At 36.7% G+C, this 27,662-nt stretch overlaps 1 protein-coding gene across 1 annotated transcript; it reads right to left on the bottom strand.

Annotated features, from left to right (window-relative positions):
* Positions 1 to 33: 33 nt before the first annotated feature.
* ERI1 (exoribonuclease 1) lies at positions 34 to 22,528 on the bottom strand. Its single transcript, XM_012649825.1, has 7 exons — positions 22,291 to 22,528; positions 18,085 to 18,263; positions 14,802 to 15,009; positions 12,980 to 13,063; positions 11,529 to 11,638; positions 8,961 to 9,075; positions 34 to 1,198 (listed from the first exon to the last, which is right to left on the bottom strand). Exons 1-7 carry the CDS (start codon positions 22,396 to 22,398, stop codon positions 956 to 958), a joined length of 1,047 nt encoding a protein of 348 aa, XP_012505279.1. The 5' UTR covers positions 22,399 to 22,528; the 3' UTR covers positions 34 to 955.
* Between the last annotated feature and the right edge of the window lie 5,134 nt (positions 22,529 to 27,662).

Raw genomic sequence — 27,662 nt, 5'->3', positions numbered from 1 at the left:
CAGCATTTAGTAGTGGTCACTTACTATGTAAAATCAGACAAGCAAGTATTGACTAACTACACTGGTGGCCAATGGAGTTTTTAAATAACAAAAACATAAGACATGGTAAAAAGTATTACTTGACTTTATTAACCTCACTTATAATACTGAATACAAATGTAGAATTAGGTGGCGACCCTTAATTTTGTCTATTTCAAAGCATGGTCTCTTAGATTTAAGAATTAAGGCAGATACATGTCACATGAGGGAGGGGAACCAAACAACCAAATCCAAAAATCCCCACTGATTTATTTATATTTTATAAAGTTTGAGCTACAGCCCTTAGGATATTCCTTTAAATAGTATTTCCTTCTGACTTTTCATGAATCTCATCAGTAACTGAATTTTTAACCAGACCCTATAATCCATCACAAGTCTTCTGAGTCTAAAAGAAACATACATATACCAAGTACTTATGAAATTCACCACATGTAGCCGAACTTCGCATATGACTTCAAAAATCAAAATGACAATGATACTTCTAAAATCCAAAGGTTAGGTAAGGCCTACCTTCCTATCTTTTCTGCATTTTTAAGAAATGATTTAATGATGTTAATATAGAAATATATTCTATATTTTAACATCAATAAGATATGAAATTCAAGGGAAGAACCAATAAGATTTTGCATTTTAAAATCAAAAGGAACATGCCTTAGACACCTCAAATTATCAAATTCAGTTCTAAGCAGGAACTGTTACTGTGTAACACATACTGCTCATATCAAAAGTGCTGGTGACAAAGAATTCAATATGCCCTGCCACACAATCTGCTCACATACATATATACCTATATCTATCAATTACTGTAATAAGATCTTACATGTTTAAGGTGCTTAAAGTTTGCACTGCAGGACTAATTCAATTCTGCTCCCTCTTTGTAGCAACTGCAAGTAGAATGATCCAAACAAAAATGCTGCTACTTTCTAAAATGTGGCATTTGTGGAGGCGGAGTGCCCTCTACTGGTAAAGAGGAGGACACACTCATTAGCTGTCCTGCATGCATTTTCTCATTGACCCGGAGTTCACATCCATCTTGAAGCATTCGAACTGCTATTCGGGCGATGTTCTTAGAGTCATCAAGACCACTGTGAGGCCGCCCATCATAATCCATTCCTAATTTTTCAAGCATTATTGTCAGTTTGGTTTGGCTTCTAGGAACCTGAAAAATAAACAACTTAGTAAATAACTCTTTAGTATTCTAAACTGCAATATAAGCCACAGTTAAGTTGAAAAATAAACTGAAAATTAATAGTGACAGCTAAAGTTAGGCAAAGGAGGCAAATAAATAATTCAAATTTTCATAGCTTCAAAAAAATGACCTTAGAGTTTTAGCTGAAAATATAGATAAAATCCTCAGACATCTAAAACCTTCACAGTTTTGTAATTTAACAAATCATTTATTAAAGGGAATGTATTGTTCTGGGCATCTAAGTCAAAGACCTACCTTTTTAAACCAAACTAATTATTTTGCATATTTTTCTATAAAGTATTACTTTACTTGACTGATTCCTTAGACAGATACAAAGAATATTTAGCCTTTTTAGATGACTAAAGATAATGAAGATCAAGAATGAAAGACGATGTGTGGTTTTCAACCTATTTACAAACTTGCTCCTTGATAAACACAAACATTTCACACACTCCCCAAATTCCAATATGCTTCTTCACTTTTGAGAACCACTGTTGTATTTTCTGTGTGTCCCTATGAAGATTTGGTACATTTTACTTTCTGTAGTTGGTATAGCTATGTCATCTATGCATCTTGGAACCTCAGCAGCTTCATCTGTAAAATGGGATTAACAGCTGCACTATTTACTCACAGGGTAATGGGTACAATCACAAAGCAAATGATCTGACAGCACCATGATAAACATCAATAATTATCTTAAGCTGTAATACTGCAATGTACTCTGGCTTCCATTAAATATCACTTAGAAAATGTGCTTCTAAAAATAATTTTTCCAACACATCGGATAATTTAGGTGGTAGGGACAAATTCTTGGAAACACACAACCTACCAAGACTGAATCAGTAATCGAAAACCTCCTGACAAAGAAAAGCCTTGGACCAGATGGCTTCACTGCTGAATTCTACCAAACATTTAAAGAATTAGCACCATTCTCAAACTACTCCAAAAAACAGAAGAGGAGAGAACACGTCCTAAATCGTTTGTAAGGTCAGTATCACTTTGATACCAAAGCCAAACAAAGACATTATAAGAAAAGAGAATTAAGATCAATATCTTAATTCTTATCAATATCTTATGAATACCATGATGCAGTAATATTCAACAAAATACAAACTGAATTCAGCAGCATATTAAAAGAGTTAAACACCATGACCAAGTAGGATTTATTCCTAGAATGCAAAGGTGGTTCGACATATGAAAACGAATATACCACATTGACAAAGTGAAGGAGAAAAAAAAAAAGCACATAACCATCTCAACTGATGTAGAAAAAGCATTTGACAAAATTCAACACCATTTCATGACAAAAACAGCCAACAAGCTAATAGAAGGAAATTATGTCAACATAATAAAGGCCATATATGAAAAACCCATAGCTAAGATCATATGCAAGGGTAAAAGACTGAAAGCTTTTTTTCTAAGATCAGGAACAAGACAAGGTACCCACATTTACCACCTCTATTCAATATACTATTAGAAATTCTAGCCAAAACAATTAGGCAAGAAAAAGAACTAAAAGGCATCTAAAAAGGAAGAAGTAAAATGACCTCTGTTTGCAGGTGACATAATCTTATACATAGAAAATCCTAAAGATTCCAAAAAAAAAGTTGTTAGAACAAATAAATGCAGCAAAGTTGCAGGATACAAATCCACACACAAAAATCAATTGTGTTTACATACACTAATAATGAATAATCCAAAAGGGAAATTAAGAAAACAATTCCATTTATAATAGCATCAAAAAGAATAAAATACTTAGGAATAAACTTAACCATCAAGGTGAAAGACTTTGTATGCTAAAACTACAAATGTTGATGAAAAAAATTTTAAAAGGCACCAGTAAATGGAAAGGCATCCCATGCTCATAGATTAGACGACTTAATATTAAGATATTAATACTATCTAAAGCAATCCACAGATTCAGTACAATGCATAGGAAAATCCCAGCAATGTTTTTTACGGAAGCAGAAAGTTCCAATCTAAAATTCATATGGAATTTCAAGGGGCTGCAAATAGCCAAAACAACCTTGAAAAACAACAAAGTAGGAGGTCTCACACATTCTGCTTTCAAACTTAGTACCAAGCTACAGTTATCAAAACAGTGTGTTTCTGGTATAAAGACAGACATATAGACTAATGGAACAGAATAGAGCCCAGAAATAAACATTTACCTATTTAGTCAAATGATTTCTGACAAGGATGCCAAGACCACTCAATGTGAAAAGGACAATCTTTTCAACAAATGGTGTTGGGAAAACTGGATATCCACAAGCATGAATCATGGATATTCATAAGAATGAAGTCAGGCCCTTATCTTACACCACATACCCAAATTAACTCAAAATGAATGAAAGACCTAAACATAAGACCTAAAATTACAAAACTCTTAGAAGAAAACATAGGGGAGAAACTTCATGACACTGAATTTGACAATGATTTCTTGGACCTGCCACCAAAACACAGGCAACAAAAGAAAAAATAAATTGGACTTCATAAAAATTAAAAACTTTGGTACATCAAAGTACATTATCAATAGAGTGAAATGGCAACCCACAGAATGGAAGAAAATATTTACAAGTCATACATCTCATATGGGATTAATATCCAGAATAAGGAACTCCTACAACTCAAAACAATAAAAAAAAAATTAAAAAATGGGCAAAGAATTTGAATAGACATTTCTCCAAAGATGATATACAAATGGCCAATAAGCACATGGAAAGATGCTCAACCTCACTAATCACTAGGGAAATGTAAATCAAAACCAGAATGAGATACCACTTCACACCCATTAGAATGGCTATTAAACAAAAAAGACAAGACAGTAAATAACAGGCATTGGCAGCAATGTGGAGAAATTGGAGCGCTTGCACGTTGCTGGTAGGAACATAAAGTGGTACAGCCACTGTGGAAAACAATATGGAGATTCCTCAAAATAATTAAACATGGAATTACCATATGATACAGCAATTCCAACTCCGGGTACATACCAAAGAACTGTATTTATACACCCATGATCATGACAGCATTATTCATGACAGCCAAAAGGTAGAATCAACCTAAAAGTGTCCATCAAAGGATGAATGGATTTTTAAAAACATGGTACAGGATGAGTATTCCTTATCCAAAATGCCTGGGACCAGAAGTGTTTCAGATTTCAAATATTTTTGATTTTGGAATATTTGCATTATACCAGTTCAGCATTCCTAATCTAAAAACCCAAAATCCAAATGCTCCAATGAGCATTTCCTTTGGAAACTTTTTGAGCGTTAACACAATGCCACAAGTGGCAAGTGGAGAATCCCACATCTGACCTCATGTGATGGGTCACATTCAAAACACAGGTGCACAACACACAGTTTATGCATAAGTAAGTGTAAGAAAACGCCTGCTTACTGGTAGCACATAAATTCAGAGTCAGGAACAATGGTGATGTCAAATAACCACAGATTGTCCACTTCATATGGACCTTTGCTTTCTGATAGCTCAATGTACACAAACTTTGTTTCATGCACAAAATAATATATAAAATTACCTTCAGACTATGTGTACAAAGTACATACGAAACATAAATGAATTTTGTGTTTAGACTTTGGTCCCATCTCCAAGATATCCCATTATGTATACACAAATATTCTAAAATCTGATACCCAAAACACTTCTGGTCCCAAGCATTTCAGATAGGGGATATTCAACCTATATTTGAACAAGTCCTTATAAGATCCTGAAAAAAAATGCTTGACTTCAAGTGAAAAGATTCTCAGATTTCAAAGGAAACTAAGTCTGTCTTTGGAGATACCATGTTGCAACAGGAAACTTTAAAATGTTCCTATATTGCTTGGTCTTGATAGTGAGGAAAGCTATTAGAAAGTCTCAAGTCTTATTGAAAGCAATCTGGAAAAACTAGAGAAGAAAATTAAATATTTTCCCTTCCTTTCAACACCAGAGTATGACCAGGTGAAGGACCCTTTCTCTGAATCTTCTGCTCAGTCTCAGAATTAGAATTTAAGAAAAGAACTTTGTAGGTACAATTTGATTGTACACCAGAGATGAGAATTAATGCTCTGTTCCCCGAAAATTGTGGATTTCTACACACAAAAAATCTCCTGTCATTCATTCACTGGAAAGCGCTAACATTTCACTGCAGTTTTCAACTTTCTCCATGTGTAAGCAAACTTTTTCTTGTTTAACAAGCATAAAGAGCAAGGACAGAAATTATCTAATTTCCATGGAAAATAGAATCCACATGAGCTTACATTAAATTTAACCCAGAATTGAGTGTTTATACAGGAAAAAATAAAAAACCAAAATAACAAAAACAAACACAGATTGCACAGTAAAGAGGTATATTTCATTCTTTACTTTTACTTCAAAAACAGCATTTAAATGAATATATATGCCTATAAGAGAAACAAACACACATTTTATAATTTTGTTAAATGCTAAGCCCACACTTGAGCCTGATATGCCACACAGAAAGAACAGTTTGGGTTTTTCCCCTCAAGCACATATAAAATTATCTTAGAGGCTATATTTTTTTCATATTGTTTTACCCTTCTTTTACAAAACTCAAATCCCATTTTAGTTTAAGCCAGTTATTTCACAGAAATCTATGACATTTGCCTGATAAATTTATAAAAAGGGAAGAAAGAGATTAATCTCAAGTTTAATTATCCATCTCTACCTTCTCCCCCCAAGAAAGGTAAGATAAAGTCATTTTTAGTTTTAAAAAAACATTCTTGCACATACCACATACCATAGACTATATCTTATTAGCATCATATATAGTAGAGATTTGTGATAAAGATTTTTTAGATGTATTTGGATAAGGCAAACAAAACAAAAAAGAAAATTTTTTAAAAAGGAAAATACAAGTTTCTTCTACTTACACTAGTAATTGACATTACAGTTATCTATTATGAAGAGGGGAAAACCACACACAAAAAAGAGTAGGTTAACAAATGGGCCAAAATAAACAGATCCACAAAAAAAGTCACCGTCTACTCAAAAGAGCACTGGGAATTTTATTGCCTTATTATATCTACAACTTTTTGACTATACTAATGTACTGTGAGCTGCAGATATTTTTATGCAGACCTGAAAAGTAATTAATGATAAATTTTAAAATAAATAAATTATTCCCCTAAGTCATAGGTTTGAGAAAGACTGCTTTAATATAAGAATGTATTATCACCTGGGAGTTATAGCAAAAAAAAAGAACCTAAAGGGGATCAAGCCCCTCAACTTGAGTATAAACTTACAGGCAATACAGAGGACAGGGGCATGTTCAAAACATGTTGCGGGATACAATTAGCAAAATCCAAACTAGGAGAAACACTACAGGACAAATGGCTCAGTTTCTTAAAGAAATAAAATAAATTGTTAGGAAGGAAAAAAGGGGGATGGAAAGAGAACTTAAAGATTTAAAAATTTGAAACACATCAACCAAAGGCAAACCTGTGAACCTTATTCTGATCCTGGTTCAACACACAAAAGGTAAAAGGAAACAAAATATTCATGACTATTTGACAACAGTAAGGAATTACTGTTAATTTTTCTGGATGTGATAATGGTTTGGTGGTTGTGTTTTTTTAGGAAAAAACCCTTACCTTTTGGAGATACATAATGAAGTATTTACAGATCAGATAAAATGATTTCTGCCTCAAAACAATAAGGAAAAAGAAAGTGGGTGGGGATACAGAGGAAATAAGGTTGGCCATGAACTTATAACTGTTGAAACTGGGTCATGAGCGTTCGTTATACCTGTCTATTCCTGTATGTTTGAAATTTTCCATAACAAAAGGTTTTTTATTAAAAAAAAATCACAAAATAAGTGAAAAGAAAATCCACAAAAAAATTTATCAAATATAATCAAAGGACTAGTATCCAAAATGAAGATCTACAAACCAATAACAAAAGGACAGACTGCACAATTTAAAAAAATGGGCAGAAGTTTAAACAGGGACTTCACAGAACCAGAAATCCAGATAGTTAATAAACATACAGAAAAGAATTCAACCTTATGCATAATCAGGCAAATGCAAGTTAGAACCTCAATAAGATGACATCGCACATCCACCAGATTTACAAACATTTAAAATGTCTTGTAACATCAGATGCTGGCAAAGACTTGGAGCAACTATAAACTCACACACTGCTGATTAGAGCACAAATTGGTATAACCCCTTTGGAAAACTATCTTTGCATTATCTAGTAATATCAATAATGCACAGATCCTATGATCCAGCAATTCGACTCCTAGGTTTATACCCTAGAGAAATTAGTGCAAAAAGGCACCAGGAAATATGTACAAGAATGTCTAGAACAGCACTGTTGATAAAAGCCCAAACAAACTGCCCAGCCAAAGTAGAACAGATAAACAAATTGGTATGTTCACACAGTGGAGTTCTATCTAGCAATAAAGTGAATGAACTGCAGTGACACACGCAACGTGGATAGATCTCAAGCATAACGTTTGGGAAAAAAAGCAAAATAAATAATACAGCCAATGTTATGCTAATTCTATCATGCTCAAAAACACAAACTACATGTATAAGGACATACATATAAATATTAAATCTGTAAGAAAAAAGAAAATGATTAATTACAGTTCGCTTTGGGAGGAAGGGAGTTAAGTGGGTGGAAGTCACAAAGGTATTCACTTTAAAACAATCTATTAAACCCTACTGTTCTGCATGCGTATTTCTCAGTTTTAAGTGTTAAAAAAACAACAGAAAAAGTTTTTAAGGAAAAGCACCTTTTCTCATGAAACTACTTTAGAAAATGCCTCTCCAAAATGAAATTGTAAAGGGAGAAAGAAGACACAAGGTCTAACACATGATAGAGAAGGGAAATCCCCTAAGATGATTATAGAAGCCTGAAGAACAAACAGTTCAGATCAGAACAGAATTAAAGGCTCCAGGAAGGTAGTCTCCAAAGGAAAAAAAAGAAAATCTGGCAGATTACCTGAGTGTTTTCAGTCTTGAGAAGTCTTACAGTTTGCATGGAGAGTAATGGGATAAGTAAACAACTAAAGCAGTAAATTATTACATCTGGGGAAAAGTTGTGAATATTTTCCATAGTCATAGGGCTATAAACACTGAATAATCATTTGACTGTAAAAGTAATATAACCATATTAGCAAGATGCAGGGAAGAGGACACACAGCAGTGGTGGCTTAAGAGAGCAAAATCTTCATCTTTCACTGCACGAATTCAATAGAAGTCTCAAACTAAAAATTGAAGACATAGCATAAACATACAATTTAGAAATATATGGTAAACATTTGGAAAAAAAGCTTTAAAAAAGTTCAAAGTGTTTGCCTCAGGAGAAGAGGAACCAGTTCTGGTGAGGGCTATGGCAAAAGATTGCCACTGGTTACAAGCCTTGTAGTATCTTTTTAAAAAATGTATACTACACACATGATTAACTTTGATAAAAGTAAAATAAAACTAGTGGGGAGCATTGTTCCACAAAATACCCATACTGAACACCCCTAGTTTCAAGCCTCTGTCATGTATATACAGTTAAACTACTTACATAAATGTAACAGGCTGAATGAGGAAAAAAGGCTTATCTTTCTAACTTGAACATCTAATTTGAAATTTAAAAATTAAATAATACACGGCCTTTTTCTGTGAAAAACACCTAGAAAATCACAACTTAATATACATGCAAAATATAATAAATTTATCATTAACAACAGTATAATCACTAAATACAGAAAGTTTACCTTGTAAAAGTTTCCATATGACTTTCGAATATTGATCCACTTTTTAGCAAAAGAAGGATATTTGAGCCTGCTGAGTTGGCACTGAATGCTCAAAAACTTACTCATATCCCACGAACTAGAATTCAAAAACAGGGAAAAAATGGATAAAATAAATGCTATACTATTCTTACAAATAAGTATTTTAAGTCATTCTATTTTTTTATTTACACATGTCAACTTGTTCTCATATTCACATATAACATCAAGCTGAGAACATGAACCTCACTTCCTACAAAATACTAATTACTAATTCAAAAATAAGCTTTAAAAAGCAAAAAAAAAAAAAAAGGTCCAAATATAGTAAATGGTTTTCACAACCTAATTCTTATTAGGCTCATCTTGATTGTTTTTATAAAGGTTCTGATTACCTGAGCAGACTTCTATCTTGCTGAGTACTTTTCATAATTCTAAAATAACTCTGCTAGCTTACTCTTAATGCCAGATTTATCATATTAGTAAGTTCTTTGAGGGTATGCTTTGAAATAAAAAACAACCAAAAAAAACTTGATTGGGAATGACTCTATGTAGATTAAAAAAACACTTGAAAGAGACAAAAGTACCTGGTATCAAGTGGTTAAAATATAATCTACTCTGCTACAGCCAATCTATTTATTGTAGCTAAGGACAATATTGACTGCGTAATGTGGAAATTGTGTTGGTTCATATACGGTTTTTTTTTAGCAAGGGGAGTTTGAATAATAGCAGTAGAAATTATAACCTTCAGCAGGAAATAAAAAAGCCCTCAACTCAGCTGCTATACTGGCAACAGAATGTAATACTTTCCTATATTTTCTTATAATGCTTTCCACTATTACAAGCAAATTAACACATTTACTGCCATGTGAGTTATATTTAACCCAGGCTAGTTTTGAGCCCAGGGCCTTGTGAAGCAAAACCCTGCAGTTGGTTCGTGAAAATCTTACTTGTTGATGTTTATTGTTACAATGAATATTGACAATTTAATTCTAAAAATGGGAATTGTGTTGCATATAACTCACACACAGAAAATAAAAAATAACAAATCAGAAAGCACCATTTTGTTTTAATAAAACACTGTGGCCCCGGGAAAAAAATGGTTTTTTTCCTAGTGTAGCAGTCAATGTGTTAAAAACGAGTGCCAGGATTCTATTGCTTCTGTGCATTTTTAATATCCTCTGAGGCAACCTCCACCTTCCCTGAGCTGTTTGCCTGGGCTGTTCAAATTATTTCTGAAGGTATCAATTATTGTTTTTGTTAGTGCTCTGGTTATAAAATGGCACAAGTTTTGAATCATCTGTCCCAGAAAGTGAGGTTTTTTACAGAATTGTATATACCATACAGTGACAGAAACACCAGTATACTTTAGCAGGAACATTGCTCATTCATATTTAAAATCAAAAATAGATTTGTAAAGAGGGCCATCAGTATTTTTCTATCATATGTGAGGATCTCTCTAAACCCTCCATGCTGGCAACATCTCAGCTATAGGGTACAATCTGTCCACAGTTTGAAACAGAAGTTGTTTGGGACTTTCTTCCTCAACCTTAAGGCATTATGGTACAGCAGTTGCCCTGCCATAATGTCTGTAATCCTTATTTTAATTTTTCTGGTCTTCCCATTCAGCTTTTCATTTAAGAAATGCTTTTTGAGCATACATTTTGAGGTCAGCACTGCAAGTAAGTACTATGGAAGAATAGGTAGCAAAAGTCCTTACTCTGAAAGGATTTTTAATTTCCTTGCAAAAATAAGGGTTATGTATATAAAGATTACATCAGAATATGTTCGGATGTCAACATAAATGGTATATAGGCTGTAAGACTTCAAGGAAAAAAAGATCAATGTGAGTTGGAGTGTCAGGGTAAAACACAAGGTAGGCTTAGGATAATGGTAAGAAAGTAGTCAAGGAAGGGACTCTCTCAGTAGAGAGGGAAGCAGGAATAAGTACACAAAGAAGAGATAAAGTATGTGAACTCATGGGCCAGGCTGACTAGAGTAAAGAGGAATAATGGCAAGAAGGTAGGTTAAACAGGTAGGGGGATGAGATGAGAGAGCCCGCAATGCCAAGCTGAAGTGTTTGGATGCTTTTGAGCAAAGAAGTGTCATGATAAAAACAGGGTTTTAGGCAAGTCATTTTAGTTTTACACATTCATAATTATCTTTCTCTAGTCCTCTAGTCCTGGATTAGTCTGTTAGCATTGCTTTCCTTCCTCTCTTTCATCCCTAGGATTCAAATTTTATGCAGGAATAGAAAATGTGAAAGGGTTGGTCCGAGTGCAGTGGTGTTTACAACTAATTGATAACAACCAGTTATAGATTCCTTTGTTCCTTCTCCACTCCCACTGCTTCACTTGACAGGACAGGACAGGACAGGACAGAAAAGAAAAGGAAAAAACAAAAAAAGAAAAAGTGAAAGGAAAAATACTGTTCCCTGTGCAGTGACTCTAGGACCTTTAATAAGTAATATGTTGTGGTTATTCTAAAAGCTAAATGAATATGGACATCTTTAATCTTAAAAGGTATGTAAATAAGATAATTTTCCTAAATACTTACCCATCTGTTAATATGCAATATTTATACTTTGTTCCTAATTCCTTCAATTTCATCCAATCAATTACTTTTTTTAGTACCTGAGGGAAGGTATCAGCTCTGTCTACCTGATCCTGAGGATATAAAAGTAAAATATATAAAAATCAGGGTTGTAGCTCCATGTAATCCTACAAAATAACCAGACACAAACTGCAGGAAAAGAGTATGAGAAAGGCTTATTTCTGATGTTTTAAACTCTTCATGATTTCCTTGGCTTAGATCCACCTAGTTTCATTTTTTTAAGACAATTAAAAATTATTTATAGCCAAGTATTAGGGACTGCTTTCAATTAAAGTATATAATCCTCCCAAAATTAAGATTTAAGATCATCCCCAGCAGTTGTCTTTTTACAGGCCTCACTTTGTGGTTTACTGATTCACAAGAGTGGAGAAAAGGGAAATTTCTTCTAAGCTGAAAGCCACAGCCCCCTAAGTGGTTTTCCAATCTCAAGTCTCCCACCCCCACCATACCACACAGCATACTGCACACTGCTGCTAGACTGACCTTCCTGAAATGTAAATCTCATCCATCACAGTGTCTTCATACTTAAAGTCCTCCGATCACTCTCCAAGGCTTTCAGAATAAAGACCCACAAGACCTTTCATAGTCTGGCTTGCCTCTGCCTCTCTCAACCATTTTCTTACTAGCCCATACACATCTGAACCATCCTGAACTACTTGTAGTTCTGCTGTTTCACTCCTGTTTCTTCCTTGCCTACTTACCTATCATGACTCAAACCAAGTTCACCAACTTGAGGAAGCTTTTCCCAGGACAACCCTCCATTCCCTCTGTCCATATGGAGGCCCTTTTCCGGATGCTCACAATACCCTGATAAAATGCTCGCCTGTCAGCCTTCCCACCCGTACTGTGACCACTGGTACAGTCCATCTGTCCTCCTGACTTTCAGATTGTAAGTGAGCTGAGGACAGAGACTGACTGGACAGTCTTTGCATCCCTAGTACCTTGGCATACATATTACAGTAGGCACTCGAATGTGTGTGCAGTGAATGAATAAAGGAACCAAATATATGAACAAAGGGCCTACCACATTAGAATACAACCAAAAATCAGAGACTTAAAAAAAACAAGCTATATATAAAGTCAGTATGTAAATAGATACATTCTAAAACTTATCTCCAAGTTTGGTATGGTAACACTTATTTTGCTAATGCTTCATTTTACAAATGAAATCTTTAGATTCATCATTACAACTCCTCAAAAGGCTGAGAAAAACGTTACCAGGTGTAAAATATGCTTTTATATTTTTTAATATTATAATATGAAAGATCTTTATCAAGCAAGGAAAGTATTACATTAATTTAAATTGCCCATAACAATATTTTTTAAACTATAAAATAAATCCCTAATTTCAAAATTCTTTCAAACTCTAGGGGAAAAAAAACATAAATTATAACCTGAGTAATTCCAGTAAGATTCATGCAGAAATCAGAAAGTTGTGTGTTAATCTCTGGTCTTACATACTGCTGAAACATATCTTCCTACAAGGAAAGAAAAGCAAGTTAAAGTACTTTATATGACCCAAGATACATGATACACAACAACTTGAGTCATACCAGTTTGTAATTTTATAGGTGCTCATGGCACAGACCCTTCTAAAGTTTTTAAGGATAATTCCCTACCCACAAGGCATTCTAATTTTTAAATTAAAAAAATCATGTTTTATAGTTTTAAACATTTTAAGATAAACCAAGTGTCTGAAAGCAAGCCTTGAATCCCAAATTTAAATAAACACTTTCCCGAGGAATAAAATGTTGATTATTTACAATAATTTAAAACTATAAAGCCTATCAATGCAGCTTCTATTTCAAGATACTAAGAGTTTTTTTTTGTTGCTTTTTTTTTTTGAGACAGAGTCTCGCTCTGTTTCCCAGGCTGGAGTGCCGTGGCGTCAGCTTAGCTCACAGCAACCTCAAATTCCTGGGCTTAAGCGATCCTCCTGCCTCAGCCTCCCGAGTAGCTGGGACTACAAGCATGCACCACCATGCCTGGCTAATTTTTTCTATATATTTTTAGTTGTCCAGCTAATTTCTTCCTATTTTTAGTAGAGATGGGGTCTCGCTTTTGCTCAGGCTGGTCTCAAATTCCTGACCTCGAGTAATCCTCCCGCCTTGGCCTCCCAGAGTGCTAGGATTACAGGCATGAGCTACCACGCCTAGCCAAGTGAAGGTTTTTTATGGTGAGAAAAATAACATGTTTGTATGTGATAGAAACAATATATTAATGGTAGTAAGCAATAAATCATAATGTAGTAATATAAATGAAGGAGGAGAATTGCTAGAGCAACGTCCTTGAGTAAGAGAGGAAGTAAAATCTAGTGAGTTAGACAAGATTATTTGCCTTCATAGCTGCCATTTTTCCTTTTAATTTATTGATCTTTAATCTGCTTTGGATGAGGAAATTATAGAGATAGGTTGATTAAGAATATAACTAAAAGCCTCTTTGAATAGTACTAAGAAAAATCTATGCATTTCAATGCAAAAGCCTTTCTATACTTACTCTTAGTGGGTTAGTGGCAACTGGGGATATCACAGAAATGACTTTTGGGTAGATGGTATGTTATGATATATCCTCGCTCAGATTTTATATTATAAGGCAAATGGTTTTATTTCATGGAATTCCTGCTATAATTTCCTGAATAATGCACTGACAACATGTATCTTAAGTATACATACTACATGGCTTAGAAACCAAAGTTATAGGAGTCGTTTCCCCCACAAACTTTCCACCAGAAAGACAGCCAGTTCTAGGTTGAAAAATGATTTCTGTAAATTATCACTCTTAGAGATCAGAGTCCGTATTAGGCTACTGCAGTGGTTCTCAATCCTGACTGCATATTAAAACCAACGGAGAAGCTTTAAAAAAAGTGCTGATGTCAGGGGCTCTAGCACAGAACAACAGAATCTCTGGGACTAGGGCCAGGCTCAGTACTTTTTTTCTTTTTTACTCCCCAGGAGAGCCTGATGTCCATCCAGACGTTCTAAGCAAACAGAAAAAAAATGCCATAATTTCAGCTCCTGGGAAATAAGAGAAACAGTCTCTGAAATTGCTTTATTATAGCTTTTCTGTTAATCAAGCTGATAAAAAGTTCACAGCAAGAGAAAAGGGCCAACTTCAGAATTCTAAGTCCAGCTAAATCAGCAAATGAGACCCTCCATCTTATTACTGAACAGAATAGCTGCTGCTAAAAATAAAATTAAAATGTAACAATCCACTTACTATTTCTAAGGTATGCGTATTCAATAAAACAACAGGAAATTCAATTATTTCATGTATGAAGTCAGGTGGGTTACCCTCTTCACAAGTGGCTTCAAAGTCAATAATACAAATGTAGTCATAACTGTCAGCACAATTGCTCTCTTTCAACATCAGCTTCTGCTTCTTGTAATAGTTTTTCAGTCTCTTCTTTAGTACATCCTTTACTCCTCTAAGTAAAAGAAGAATAAAATTTACTTTTATGTAAATTTTATAGTCAAGAATCAGAACTCTTACCTGCTGGCACTGGGTTGAACACTGACAATCACAGCATAATTCAGCAAATGCTAGCTAAAATAAATGTAAGGAAAGCAAAACTCAAAGCTAAGTTAAGCAAAGAACTAATTAAAATAAAATAATACAACATCAACATTTTCCTTCACAAGTAACTTCACATTTTAGTAGTACATAACAGCATTTTCTCCCATATATACTGGTATTTCAAACCATAAACCTTGTCAGCATGTATCACCAACACAGCCATATTGCCTTATATACTCAGATGACATACATGATACAAATACTTCAATGAAATATTTCAATAAAATTAACATTGAATTATTCTACTGGCTAAAATATAAATTTCAGGATAGAAAATTCAGGTAAATTGAATATGTTACCGCTTTCCTTTTTCTTTGGCTTTTGTAGGTTAAACAACTCAAAAAATCCATACAAATATGAAAGCATTATGGCCTAGCATATAAAGTTGAATGTCTGTTAGCTAGTTAACTAAAAAAATTAATTTTAGAAACTACTCTAGAGTCAATTGTGTCTACAGGAACATAATCATACTCAGTAGGTTCTTAATAGGAATTAGGTTTCTTAGTTTATCATGAGTAGAATAGGATTTAAGGAATTTCAATATTACACACAGCTTTAAAATACACATTCCACAAATGGAGTAGGGGGGAGGACGGAGGGGTCCTTCTACATAGGTAACAGTGGTTGGTAACAGTGATCCCATTCTTCAAACAGTATGTATAATATTTCTTCAAAAAATCAGAGTTACAACCAGTGTTCAGGCTTCCTTCTGTGTTACTTGGTTGAATCCTATATTGGCCACAAGTACAAAATGCTAGTAAAAGAAAGAGGATCCAAAGTGTAACTAATGTGTAATTCCAAGGAAGGCATTTTGGTCCTATCATTAATAAGTGACTATTAAAAAATTTTTTTAAATCTTTTCTTTTACTTTCTAAACTACCAGTTAAGAACCAAAAAGGAATCCTACCCATGAAAACATTGGTAATCAACCAGTTAGCTGTTATGAGACAAAATGTCTTAATGTGCTTATTTGAGATTTTCCAAATTACCAAACCCTGGGTGGGGGGGGGACCCTTAAGCCCTTTCATATTAAGGTACTGAGTGACCTCTGTGTCATGTGACAGCTCTGGATTACTTTGTCTTAATTTCTTTTCCTTCTTTCTTTTTTGAGAAACTATATTTACTAAAGCATTGCCTGCAAACCCAATGGCAGCACAAACATAACTAGTTCTGGATAGAAACCTGTCTTCTTGAACATCTCCCTTGCTCCTCCAAATACTCACCATTTTTTCCAATTTCAACTCAAAAAATTATTCAGAAATCTGGTTCTCCTTAATTCTGCCATGGCTCCCATTAGCTTCTTGGACTACAGCAAATGTCTCCACTATCACAACCCTTCAATTCATTCTTTACCTTACTTGAGATCTGAGCAGTAATGCCAATCTCCTGTTTACCTATCTTCAGTGGCTCCCTTCTGCTTACAAGGTAAAACTTAGACTTCAGCATAGAGTTCCTTTACCACCTGGCTACAACCTATCATTTCAATATCATTGTCAAATGCTCCTGGGGTACACTGTACACTACAGATAAAACATACTTTACGTCATGGCTTGATTATGTGGTATACTGTTACGTTCTATAACTTTGGTTGTACAATAGCTGAAGAAGAAATGGCAGGATCATGTAGCAGAAAACATACAAACCAGAATTGCCTGAAATATCCTCCCTTCCTTTTCTGTTTGGCACAATTCAAATGTCACCTTCCTGAATTCCTGATACATACTCTCCTCTGTATTCTCATACTGTAGTTGGCCTGGTCTCCAATATAGCAATGGCCACTCTGTATTGTGGTTATCTGTTTGTGTGTTTTCCCAAGACTGAGATTTCCAAAGTGGGGAACATATCTGTATTTACCTTTATAACTTCAATGCCTAGTGTAGTGCTTAGAATTCAATACAGGCTTGTTGAGTAAATGTACAAACATACATATAGATCTCTAGCTCCCATGCAAGCCAGGAGTAAGCAATTGATCTTCACACCTGGGAAGGACAAAAATTTTGCTCAGAAAATCTTCTGCATGCTATGGGTTATACCTTTATAATAGAAAGTCAGGGGAAAATGGGGTCAAAATTTTCTTCACAAATTATGATATAGACAATGTAGAAAGGAAAAAATATATTTGTGCTCTTTCGAAAAGCAGTGAAGCTCTATTTCACAGTAAAGAGGAAGAATACTATTTATAAGAGAATAAGGATTCAGGGATATCCTGAAACAATAGTTTTCATCTATTACATATAGTTAATTTTTTTCTTGGTGCCTGGCAGTCCTATTGTTTATCAAAAATCTATATATTTTTCTGGACTCCAAAAGTTATTCCTGCTCCATGCCCTAAGTCAAAATAAAGTGACTTGTTTTGCAAAAAATTACTTAAGTATGTGTATATCTCATTAAAAATACACATGCAGTTGACTAAGCTGCATTGTTTTCTCATTCAATATACAGTTAAACATAATGCATATTATTGTTCTGCATTAATTTTAGAAACTAAGACAAAAAAAAATTTCCTAGTAAGTGAATGATGTTTTTAAATTACTGTACCTGGTTTCAAAAAAATCTTCTTTATAAAAATAATGCAAATGGCCAAAAGAAAAAAATTCAATCTTCTTAATCCATCAACTAAATGAGCAACTAAAGAAATTAGTAACACACTTGTTATAATGAGATAGGTACTCCTATACATTGCTGGTAGATCATTAAAATATTTATAGAGTTTGACTCAACAGTCCTGTCATCTAAGACTGACCAGAAATAATCAGTTGCATACAAAGATTTACATATAAGAATATCAATTATAGTTATTTGAACTGTTAACAATGGCTATCTCATTATGGCAGGATTACAGATAATTTTTAATTTTTCAGTGTTTTCGAGATTTTGTAAAATTAGCATGTACTTCTTTTATAATTTTAAAGTTATTTTTAATTACCTGGTTTCGAGCTTGAATTCTGAAAGTTTAGCTCTGAGCTCTTCCTTACTCATCCTATTAATACAACCATTCGTAATAGCAATCTCTTTGTAAACTGGGTCACTGAAATCACTTGCACTGGAGGTAATGAACTTAGATCCTTTTGTTTCTTGGCCATCAAAGCTACATCGTTGCTTTTTCTACAAAAAAAGAAAGGATAAAGTTTATAATTAGTACAAACAGATTTAATATTCAAACTCCTGAAGCCTCTTCATGCTACATGTTGATGAAAAGTGCTCACTGTAGATCCCGGAGGGAGGATAGGATTGGAAGGAGGAAGATGTGTTTCCAATACAATTTACTCTGCTCTGTGCTGAGTCATGAGGTTACTCACAGGAAGGAAGCTAAGTAAAAAGAGATGGTGCTGGGAGTGGGAGCCACCTTAGTGCAGAGCCAGCTGATTTACTAGCAGCATGACCTAGGGTAATTATTAGCCTCTGATCTTCAGGTTCCTTATCTATAAAGTATGGTTGTCTCAAATGGTATTTGGTAATGGTAAATAATATTTGGGCAGAATTATTACAAGGATTAAATAAGATTATGTATATCAGGCTCCTAATATCATACCCACAATAGCTATTTATAAATGGCAACTTTGCTTATTAACCATCACAGGCTACAGAACAGACCTTTCACAAACAATGTTCTAATATTTACAAGTGAATCAATTTTTAAATGAACTCTCACAACATCATGCATGTATATATAAGTCAGTGACTTCCTGACAATTTTTTAACCTGACTTCATTTCACAAAGTTAACAAAAATTGTCCAACACAAAAACAAAATGGACTGCAAGTCTAGTTCAAAACTTCCTAGTACCCAAAGCAGAAGTAAATCTATTCAGTTTCAAAACTCACAATTTTCAAAAGTTATAGTTATGCCGTTTATTCAGGAGAACTATAGTGCTACTATATTATAGATCTTTTTTCTTAAATCGAAATCTGTTAAGAAAAAACATGATTCAATTCATGTTTCTTCTCTCCACAAGTAGTCCCAAATTACTAATACTATTAAGTTCCAAAGACTCACTTATAAGTTAATTATTTTCCATATGCAATGTTACAAATATTAGCTATGTTCCAGAATTTTCAAAAATAGTTCGGTGCTTACTATTAATCCCTACTAAAGCTTGCTAACTTAGTCATAATTTACCACATTGTTCCCAGATAAACTTTACTTACCGATTAAGGTAGGATAACCATGGACAGGCTGTAGTCCCTTACTTAGAACTGATCCTGATAGTTCAGGGACTATTTCTCACGCTAAGCTCTCAATTTAATGCAGCACAATTACTGGAAATATTAATATAATGCTAGGTATGGTGCCAGAGGACTCAAGAACTCCATCTCCTTTAAGGAAGGGCTCAACAATTCCAATGTGTGAACTGTCCATAAAGTGAACAATAGCCACATTGAGGCTTCCTGTTAACAAATGTTTAAAAGAAACTTTCTCTATGTCCATCTGTCAAGTGTCACAAACAGTACTGGACATATAATGAGAAAAGTGGTGATGGATTCCACAATATGGAGAGGAATATTTACCTTCACAGAACTGACATTGTGTAATTTTCATGTGTCCAATTAAGTTGATGTACAGCTTATATTATCTCAAATAAAAGAATATTTTACATTATGGGAAACATCCATGAACCTCTATTATACCAAACAGAAGTTTGCTATCTCGTGGCAAAGTACTTTAAAGTGTTGTTGAACTTAAAGATGAGTTATATATTTTTCTTACAAAAAGACAGTGTTGGGGCTCAGAAACCAATCCCCCAAAATACGGTGTTTGACTTGCTGAAATGAAGAAGCCTTAAGGTCTCTGACTCACCTCCTCCCCCTGCCCCCACCAGTAACTCTCCAATAGCCAGGACATAATTCTCAGAAGTCACTTTATCTGCCTAAAGTCATGGCCCATCAAAAAGAACAACTGTTTTTCCTTCCTCTCTCAGTAAAAGAGAATGTAATCACACCTGAACAGACCCTTTCACAACCAGCTCAGGCTCATTGAAACTCCAGTGAGAACTATTTACAAGTTAATCTCTGTTCCCAGATCCATTCATTCTCCCTAGTAACCTTTACTGCCACTCAGCAGAACTCCTCTTCTCCCCTCTCCCATAACCAGTTTTCCAAAGATAGTATATAAGGCTTCTGAACCCCACTGGGGAGTGGATAATCACTCTGCTGTTCTCCCCGTGTACAGATTAATAAATTCTGTATGCCTTTTATCCAATTAACCTGCCTTTTGTGAGTTGATTTTTCAGCAAACCTTCAGAGAGTGAAGGGGAAGTTTTTCCTTGGCCCCTACAACTGGTATTCCAAAATTGCTATCCTTTTCTTATTGGGAAGGGGATTGTAATTTGATCCTTAGAATTTTTTTGGAGACAGGGTCTCACTATGTTGCCCAGGCTAAAGTGCAGTAGCAATGTCATAGCTCACTGCAACCTCAAACTCCTTGGCCCACGCAATCCTGGCTCAGCCTCCTGAGTAGCTGGGACTACAGGCTAATGCAGACTTTTTTTTTTTTAAATGAAAACAATCTGAAAACATGTTTTAACAATAAGCTAGAAAGTAACTGCTTATCAAAAGAAACTTTGTGTGGAGAACATTTTGAAAACAGATGTTTTGGAAATGTTTCCATTATTTTGTTGCCAAAAAACTATGCATTACCCATTTAAAAAAGAAAAGAAAAACCTCTGCATCTGCACACTGAAAAAACCATAGAGACAGAATTTATCTTCACTGAAATTCTTCCAAAAGAGTTCTGGTGCAATTTGCAATACATAAAAATATAAAAATGCAACACTTTCTATTAATTTACAAAAACGACTGACATTAGGGATAATGGAAATTTACTAACTGAATTCAACAGAAAACTTTGCTTAACTGTGACTGGAAAATAAATTGTATGATCGTTAAGAGCATCCAACAGTTAAGTTTTTAACAAATATGAGAGTGACTAAAACCAATTTGGAACAGAGACTCAGGCCTTAAGTAGCTATAAAAGTTTCAGAGCTTTCAAATACAATGAAGTATATTCAAACACATTTCTCTGACTAAAAACAAACTTGAAAATTATTACATGTTACTGACCTCGGATTGAAGAAGGTTGGGTGGAAGAGTGATTTTTTTTTTTTTTTTTAAATAGAGATGGAAAGCGGAAGGCCTCTTTGAAAGTAAGGAGGAGAAGAGATAACTAGGCTAAGGTCCAGAGGAAGGCCATGCAGAGCAAAAGAAACATACAAAGACCTTTAAAAAGAAAAACCTTTCTTTCACTGTAAAGGAACACAAGGCAGTGAGGGGTACTGAAAGCAAAAGACAAAACTGCAAGATGCAATTAGATCCTGCAGGGCAGCAAATCCAAGATACTAAGGAGGGGGGCAAACCAAATTCATATTATTAAAAGATCATTTAGCTGCTACGTAGAAATTGACCGTAGACAGAAGGAGCAAGAGCAAGGAAGCCTCTTGCAAATACTTTATGAGGTGCTCAACATTTGTTTACTATTACTAGAAAATGACCAACTTCAGTATTCGATTATTTACAATCAGCAGCGCTAAATCAATAATTATGTTTGTTAAATAAGATGAATAAATGAGTTTTTAAAGACTGATTTACAATTTTGCCACCGTAACTAGGATCCACCACGGAGATACCAAAATCAAGAAAATCATATACTTTATCTACTTCAGATAGCAGTAAACGGGCAAAAATCAAAGACGAAGCTCCAATAGGTACAGAGAGAGGAAGAAGAAAAGCTGGCGAGCGCTTTTTTGTAAATTTAAGAACAAATCTTAGGAAATGACATACCTAAGGCATCTGGTGTGATTTTTTAAAATGTAAACTTAACAATGACCGATGAGGACTAGATGGAATACCAAAAACCAACAGCCAGCAGAATGTTTAGGGCAGAATTCCCCGTGAGAACCTACAAAACCAGAGTTCCCAGAACTTCTCGTCGTGACTGTTTACTCTCACTCACCCAGAGGGTGATCCGACCCTGAGGGGGCTCAATGACAACCTCCCTAAGTAAAGGCTCTCGGAGCTGGAGACGGGGAAGGCGACCGGGCTGGGGTCTGAGGGCGCGCAGGCTGCAGTTTCTAAGGAACACCTCAGAAGAAGGAGTGCCTTGGGCGCCGACGCCGGGACGCGGGCCGCCTCCTCACCTCGAGACTGGGCAGCTGCTGCTCCTCCGCACACTCCGGCCGCGGCGACTCCTGCTGCGCGGGAGCCACGGCCTCGCCGCCACCCTCTTTACTCTGTGGAGCCTCCATGCCAACTGTCACGCCAGAAGATTGCTGCTGGAGCCGGACTCTCGCTCACTCTCACTCTGCCAAGCCCGAAAGCCTCGTCTTTCTCGGTTGAAAAATTACCGGGCTCCGGTTCCCGCGGCGGCGGCCACACAAACTCCCGCGGACACCTCCCACTTCCGGGAGCGAGCGGCGTCCGCACGCCGCGCAGGCGCAGTGGGCCGGCGCGCGCAGAACGCGAGCGCTGCCGCCCAAGGGGCGGGAGGAAGACGCCGAGGGAGGCGCGCGCGGGAGAAAGGGGGGCGGAGCTCGCCCTGCGCCGAGGGGCGGGGGTTGAAGTGACGCGCGGAGCTAGCCTAGTCACTGGAGGGTTCCGCCGCGATAAATGATCCCATCAGCATTTCTTCAGCAGGAAAAAAAAGAGGGTGTCATAGAGAAAGACGGTTTTCAACCGTAACAGACAACATGCATAAAACAATTTACATTTTCCATAAGGAGTTTGTAAGACTTCCGCTTCAGGAAAAGAAGAGAAAATGGGTCCGGACTCAGTGTCCCGCTACAAGCGATTAGAAAACTGACCCAAATATACGAAACTCTCTTCAGATACTGGACAACAGGCAGCTCTGGACTGTTTCTCCTGGGAGAAGAGAAACAAACAAAATGCGCCTCTGTCACCCTGGCTTTCTGCCTAGAGGTAATTTCCAGTGTTTGGTGCAGGGAAGGGAAACGCGGAGACCCAGGGGCTCACTGACTGAGAAGACTGGGATTGATTGGAGTTTAGGGAATTGGAAGCCAAGTTGGTTGACATGTGTTGGGCAGAGTTCTGAAGAGGAGGGAATTACACGGAAAAAGAGCTTCAGAAATTTGCTTAGCAGTGCCTTTGAATCTTTAACTGAAAAAAAAAAAAAGTGAAACTCCACAAGGCCAGGAAAGAAAAATTATTGGGGAGGAGTAAGCCAAACAATTACCAGAGCTCACAACAAAACTGGGAACCATTTGAGTTCCCAGCAACTAGAGTGGAGAGAATTTGTTGAACACATGCAGTAAGAGATCCAGAAGTGTCATGCCTTAGTAGTGGATAAACTAACCCTAGACTGTAGAACCCAGAGTAAAAGCTACTGTAGACCCTTCAAACGCTTAAAAACAAGCCCTGCGTGATGGTGTGCGCCTATAGTCCCAGCTACTGGGGAGGCTGAGGCAGGAGGATCGCTTGAGCCCAAGAGTTGGAGGTTGCAGTGAGCTATGATCACCCCACTGTACTCTAGCCCAGACAGAGTGAGACCCTGTCTCAAAAAAGGAAAAAAAAAAAGCTCTGAAAGAATCAAATTGCTCAGTAAGTAACATAACTGCCTGCCAGAACAAAGTCTAATTGTTTAGAGCACCTTTGACATAAGTAACTCCATCTTAGAAAAAGACTTTATCTTACATTGTAAAAGGCATTAGGCCAACAGGGACCAGATGTTTGCCTGATCAATAGAGACTGCATCCAACCAGACAAGGGCATAACCCTTTACCATCAGCCCTCACCATAGGACTCAGAGACTTTAAAAAAGCAAGATTTCACCAGTTCGACATAGCCGTCTCAGCAGACACCATCTTGCTGTTGCTCCTCATCTTCACCCAGCATCTGCCACCAAAGGCTCTACTCAAATCACGGCCTCTTCTCTGACCAAATCAAGGACTCTCCCAAACAAACAAAAAAGCAAACCTGTTAATCTGGAATTCTGTACTCAGCAGGATGAAACAAAAACTTTTTCAGACAAGCCCAAGAAATCCACATCCTGAAGTAGAGCCTTCCTAGCTGACCTGCAAATCTGTGAGGGGAAAAATTAATGCTAGTGTTGTAAGCTACTGAGTGGTTTGTTATTCAGCATTATTACAAAAATAATTAACTAACACAGGGTCATTTCAAGTCTCCTGGCAATAGGTGAGGACATATAATTCTCTAGTAGAGAGGGATGCAACTGGAAATCTACCACAGATGTCTTCTGATATCACCTGTTTCTTCCTAAGTGGACTGTATTTTTTTTCCTCATAACTACAGACTTATCTCTATGTTTATAAACTGAGGTTTATAGGCATGTAAGTTATAAAAATTTCTAAGGCACAGAGTTATCCTGAACTGACAACCTCTTTTTGCCAAAGACAGATTTATTCACTTTCTCTTCAAATAATAAGACTTTGAGTCCCAACACACAACAACAGAGAAATGAGTGAGAATCGCTAGAATTGCTGGTTTCTTCTGCAGGTTCTTTCGTTGGCTTGCAGATGGCTGTTTTTCCCCTGTGTGTTCACATGGTCTTCCTGTTGCCAAACGCAGGTTTGGCTGCCCACCACCTGAGAACTGAACACGAGAGGTGAGTGTTGGTAACGGGAAGGTGGTTTGTTCAAGTCCCGGCAGCCTGAGCAGGTGGTGGACTATTGTCTCAAACACCATCTCGTCTCCTCTGCTTACTGAGCAACTTATAAAGGGAAGGGATGGAGGGGGTTCGTGGCAGAAAGCAAGCTATGTGCAAGTCATCATGACTCCCTCGATGGTTATCAGCAAACAATAGGTCGTTCTGGTCAAACTTGTCATCAGCAGTCTGCAGTTGGCCTGTTCTGGACTCTTGATCTGTTTTTCCTGAAGGTCATTTTCTAATCTTATGTCCTACAGCTATGTAAGAAGGCGGCAGGTTCATTGTAAACTTTTAAGATAGAACAAGCTGAAAGCATACTGGGGGCAAAATGCCTTCCCTTTAGCTAACCTCCAGTTATAGTATGAGTGGCCTTTGGGGTGCACTTACATTCCTTCTGTAACTGTGTCCAAATTGCCTCTTCTTATAAGGACACTGGTCATGTTGGATCAGGGCCCAACCTAATGACCTTATTTTAACTTAATCACCTCTTTAAAGACCCAGTCTCCAAATACAGTTACATTCTAAGGTACTGGGGATTAGGTCTTCAACATATGAATTTGGCAGGGACACAACTGAGCTCATACCATATGGCATTTACATTCTATTTTGGAGCTATACTTTCATATTTGATTTAACTTAGTTCTCATGTTTCAACTTTCTCCCTCCCCAGCTTAGGTTCTGTGACCCATTATCATACATCTCTTGCCAATATCCTAAACTTCTTTCCCTGTCAAAACCCCCATGACAATAAATCTGTCTTTCTTCACCTGTGCTTGTTCTGAGTTCTGGGAGGTGCCTTAGAGATCACACAGCAGGCAGGTGGGTGCTGTGATGAATTAGTGACCACCAGCTTCACCTGGTGCTAATCTTCCCCGGTAACCCTATCATCTCCTCATTTTGCCTTTCCTCTGTCCATAATTTCTGCAACAAACCTCTGCTTTCACCTCCAATCTCCTTCTCCACATACAGACAACCTCCCCTCCTGCTTCATAGAGAAAATAGAAACCCATTGAAGAAAACTGTTTTAGCTTTTTACCACCAAATCTACCTACCCACATCTGATCTGATCTTGGTTTAAAATTTTGATATTTTGATCATCATGAAGTTTTTACATTAATTTTGATTTACTAAGAGATTGTACTAAAGTGTTTGTCTTACTTACCAATTTTTTTTGGTACCTCCTTAAATGTTGTGCTCAAGATAAGTTCTTTCCTCACCTTACCTGAGTCCCAGGTTGCTTCCTCCATCCTTTCCTCCTTCCGGCCTTGATTTTCTTAGTTGACCACTACTCCATGATCTTACAATTCCCCTCCTCTCCTACCTTCTCAGGAATCTTGAATTTTGTTCTATCCACTCTCTGTTCTTCTTCAATCTTCTCCTTGCCGATAGACCTTTCCCTTTGATGTGGAAATGGGCTCAATTCAAAATTTTCCAGCTGCAAAAGCCCAGCCAAACAAAACACACCCCCTCAACCTCAGAACCCCTATGGCTGCTCTACTATTTCTTTTTTTCTCCTTCAGTGCTAAACCTTTTGAAAGAATTCTCTATTTTTCCACATACTGACCCACTATTCAGCCTGGCCTAATTTTGATTCCACCCCACAGTCCACTGGCATTTACTTCTCCACTGAGGTCACCAGTTAGCTCCTTATGGTTATGTCCGGTAAGCTCTTACCAGGGTTCATCCGACTTGACCTTTCAACAGCCTCCAGCATTGGCAGCTACCCTTTATTTACTGAAACATTCTCTTCCTTTGGTCTTCACAACTGCACGTGCCTGGCTTCCTTCCTTTTTCTCCAGTCATTTCTTCTTAACTTCCCTGGTCAGTTCCCCTCTTATATCCAATCATTGAATGCAGAAATTCCTTCAGGACTGGATCTTAGGCCCTCTTCTTTACTCTAATATTCTTTTCACAGTATAGACTTCCACCCTAGGTGACTTGTCCATTCCTCTTGCCAATGACTCCCAAATTTGTTTCAACCCAAGATCTTTATTCTGAGCACCAGATCCACATGACTAGTTGCCTGTTCACAAACACCTTCGAATTCAACATATGCGGGAGCGAAATCATCCTTTTCCCACCCAAACCTGCCACTTCTCTGGTGTTTCTTTTCTCAGTATGTACCTCTACCATCCACACAGTTGATCAGACCAAAAATATGGGAATCACTTGTGACTTTTCATCTTCTTTACCTTCCTTAATGCATATAAGTCTCAGAATTATCTGGGCTGTACTTATCTCTCTTGATTTAGCAAAAATACCTTTTTTCTCTTCCCATTCTTAACTCCTTTCAGTGCCTCAACATGCTATGCTAGTTCCCATTTCAGGGCTTTTCTTAGCTAATTTCATTTCTTCTTTAGATAGGAGATTAAACTTTGCTTCCTCTAGAATTTCCCCACCCCCTAAACCCCCAGATTTTGTTAGATGCTGCCTTTTATGGGATCTATTTCCTTGGCATTTTTTTTTTTTTTTTGGAAAAAGATTTGACTGTGTATGAGAAAGACCTTAAATACCTGTGACTTAAATGAGGCAGAAGTTTATTTCTCTCTGAAATTAAAGTTTGGCTCTGTAATACAACCATGTCAAGGGCCAGGGCTTTTCACCATTCGTAATATGTTGTCCTCATTCCCATGATCCAGACAGCTCCTCATTCCATGTGCATTCTAGCCAGTAGAAAGAGGAAAACATTGAAGGGCAGAATATGCATTTTCCTTTAAAGTCCTATCCTGAAGTCATGCACATTACTCCTGCTTTTCTCCCACCCATTGGTACTTAGTCCCAGGACCACGCATTAGTTGCAGAAGAGGCTGGGGAAAATGTTGTCTTCATTCTGTGAACAGTTGACCATGAACAGTTGAAGGTCTATTACTCTTAAAGATGAGGACGGCC

Source organism: Propithecus coquereli, unplaced genomic scaffold (assembly GCF_000956105.1).
Source record: "Propithecus coquereli isolate 6110/MARCELLA unplaced genomic scaffold, Pcoq_1.0 Scaffold304, whole genome shotgun sequence".
Taxonomy (NCBI): Eukaryota; Metazoa; Chordata; class Mammalia; order Primates; family Indriidae; genus Propithecus; species Propithecus coquereli.
The sequence above is the reverse complement of the archived record's forward strand: the minus strand, read 5'-3'. Positions and strand labels throughout refer to the sequence as shown.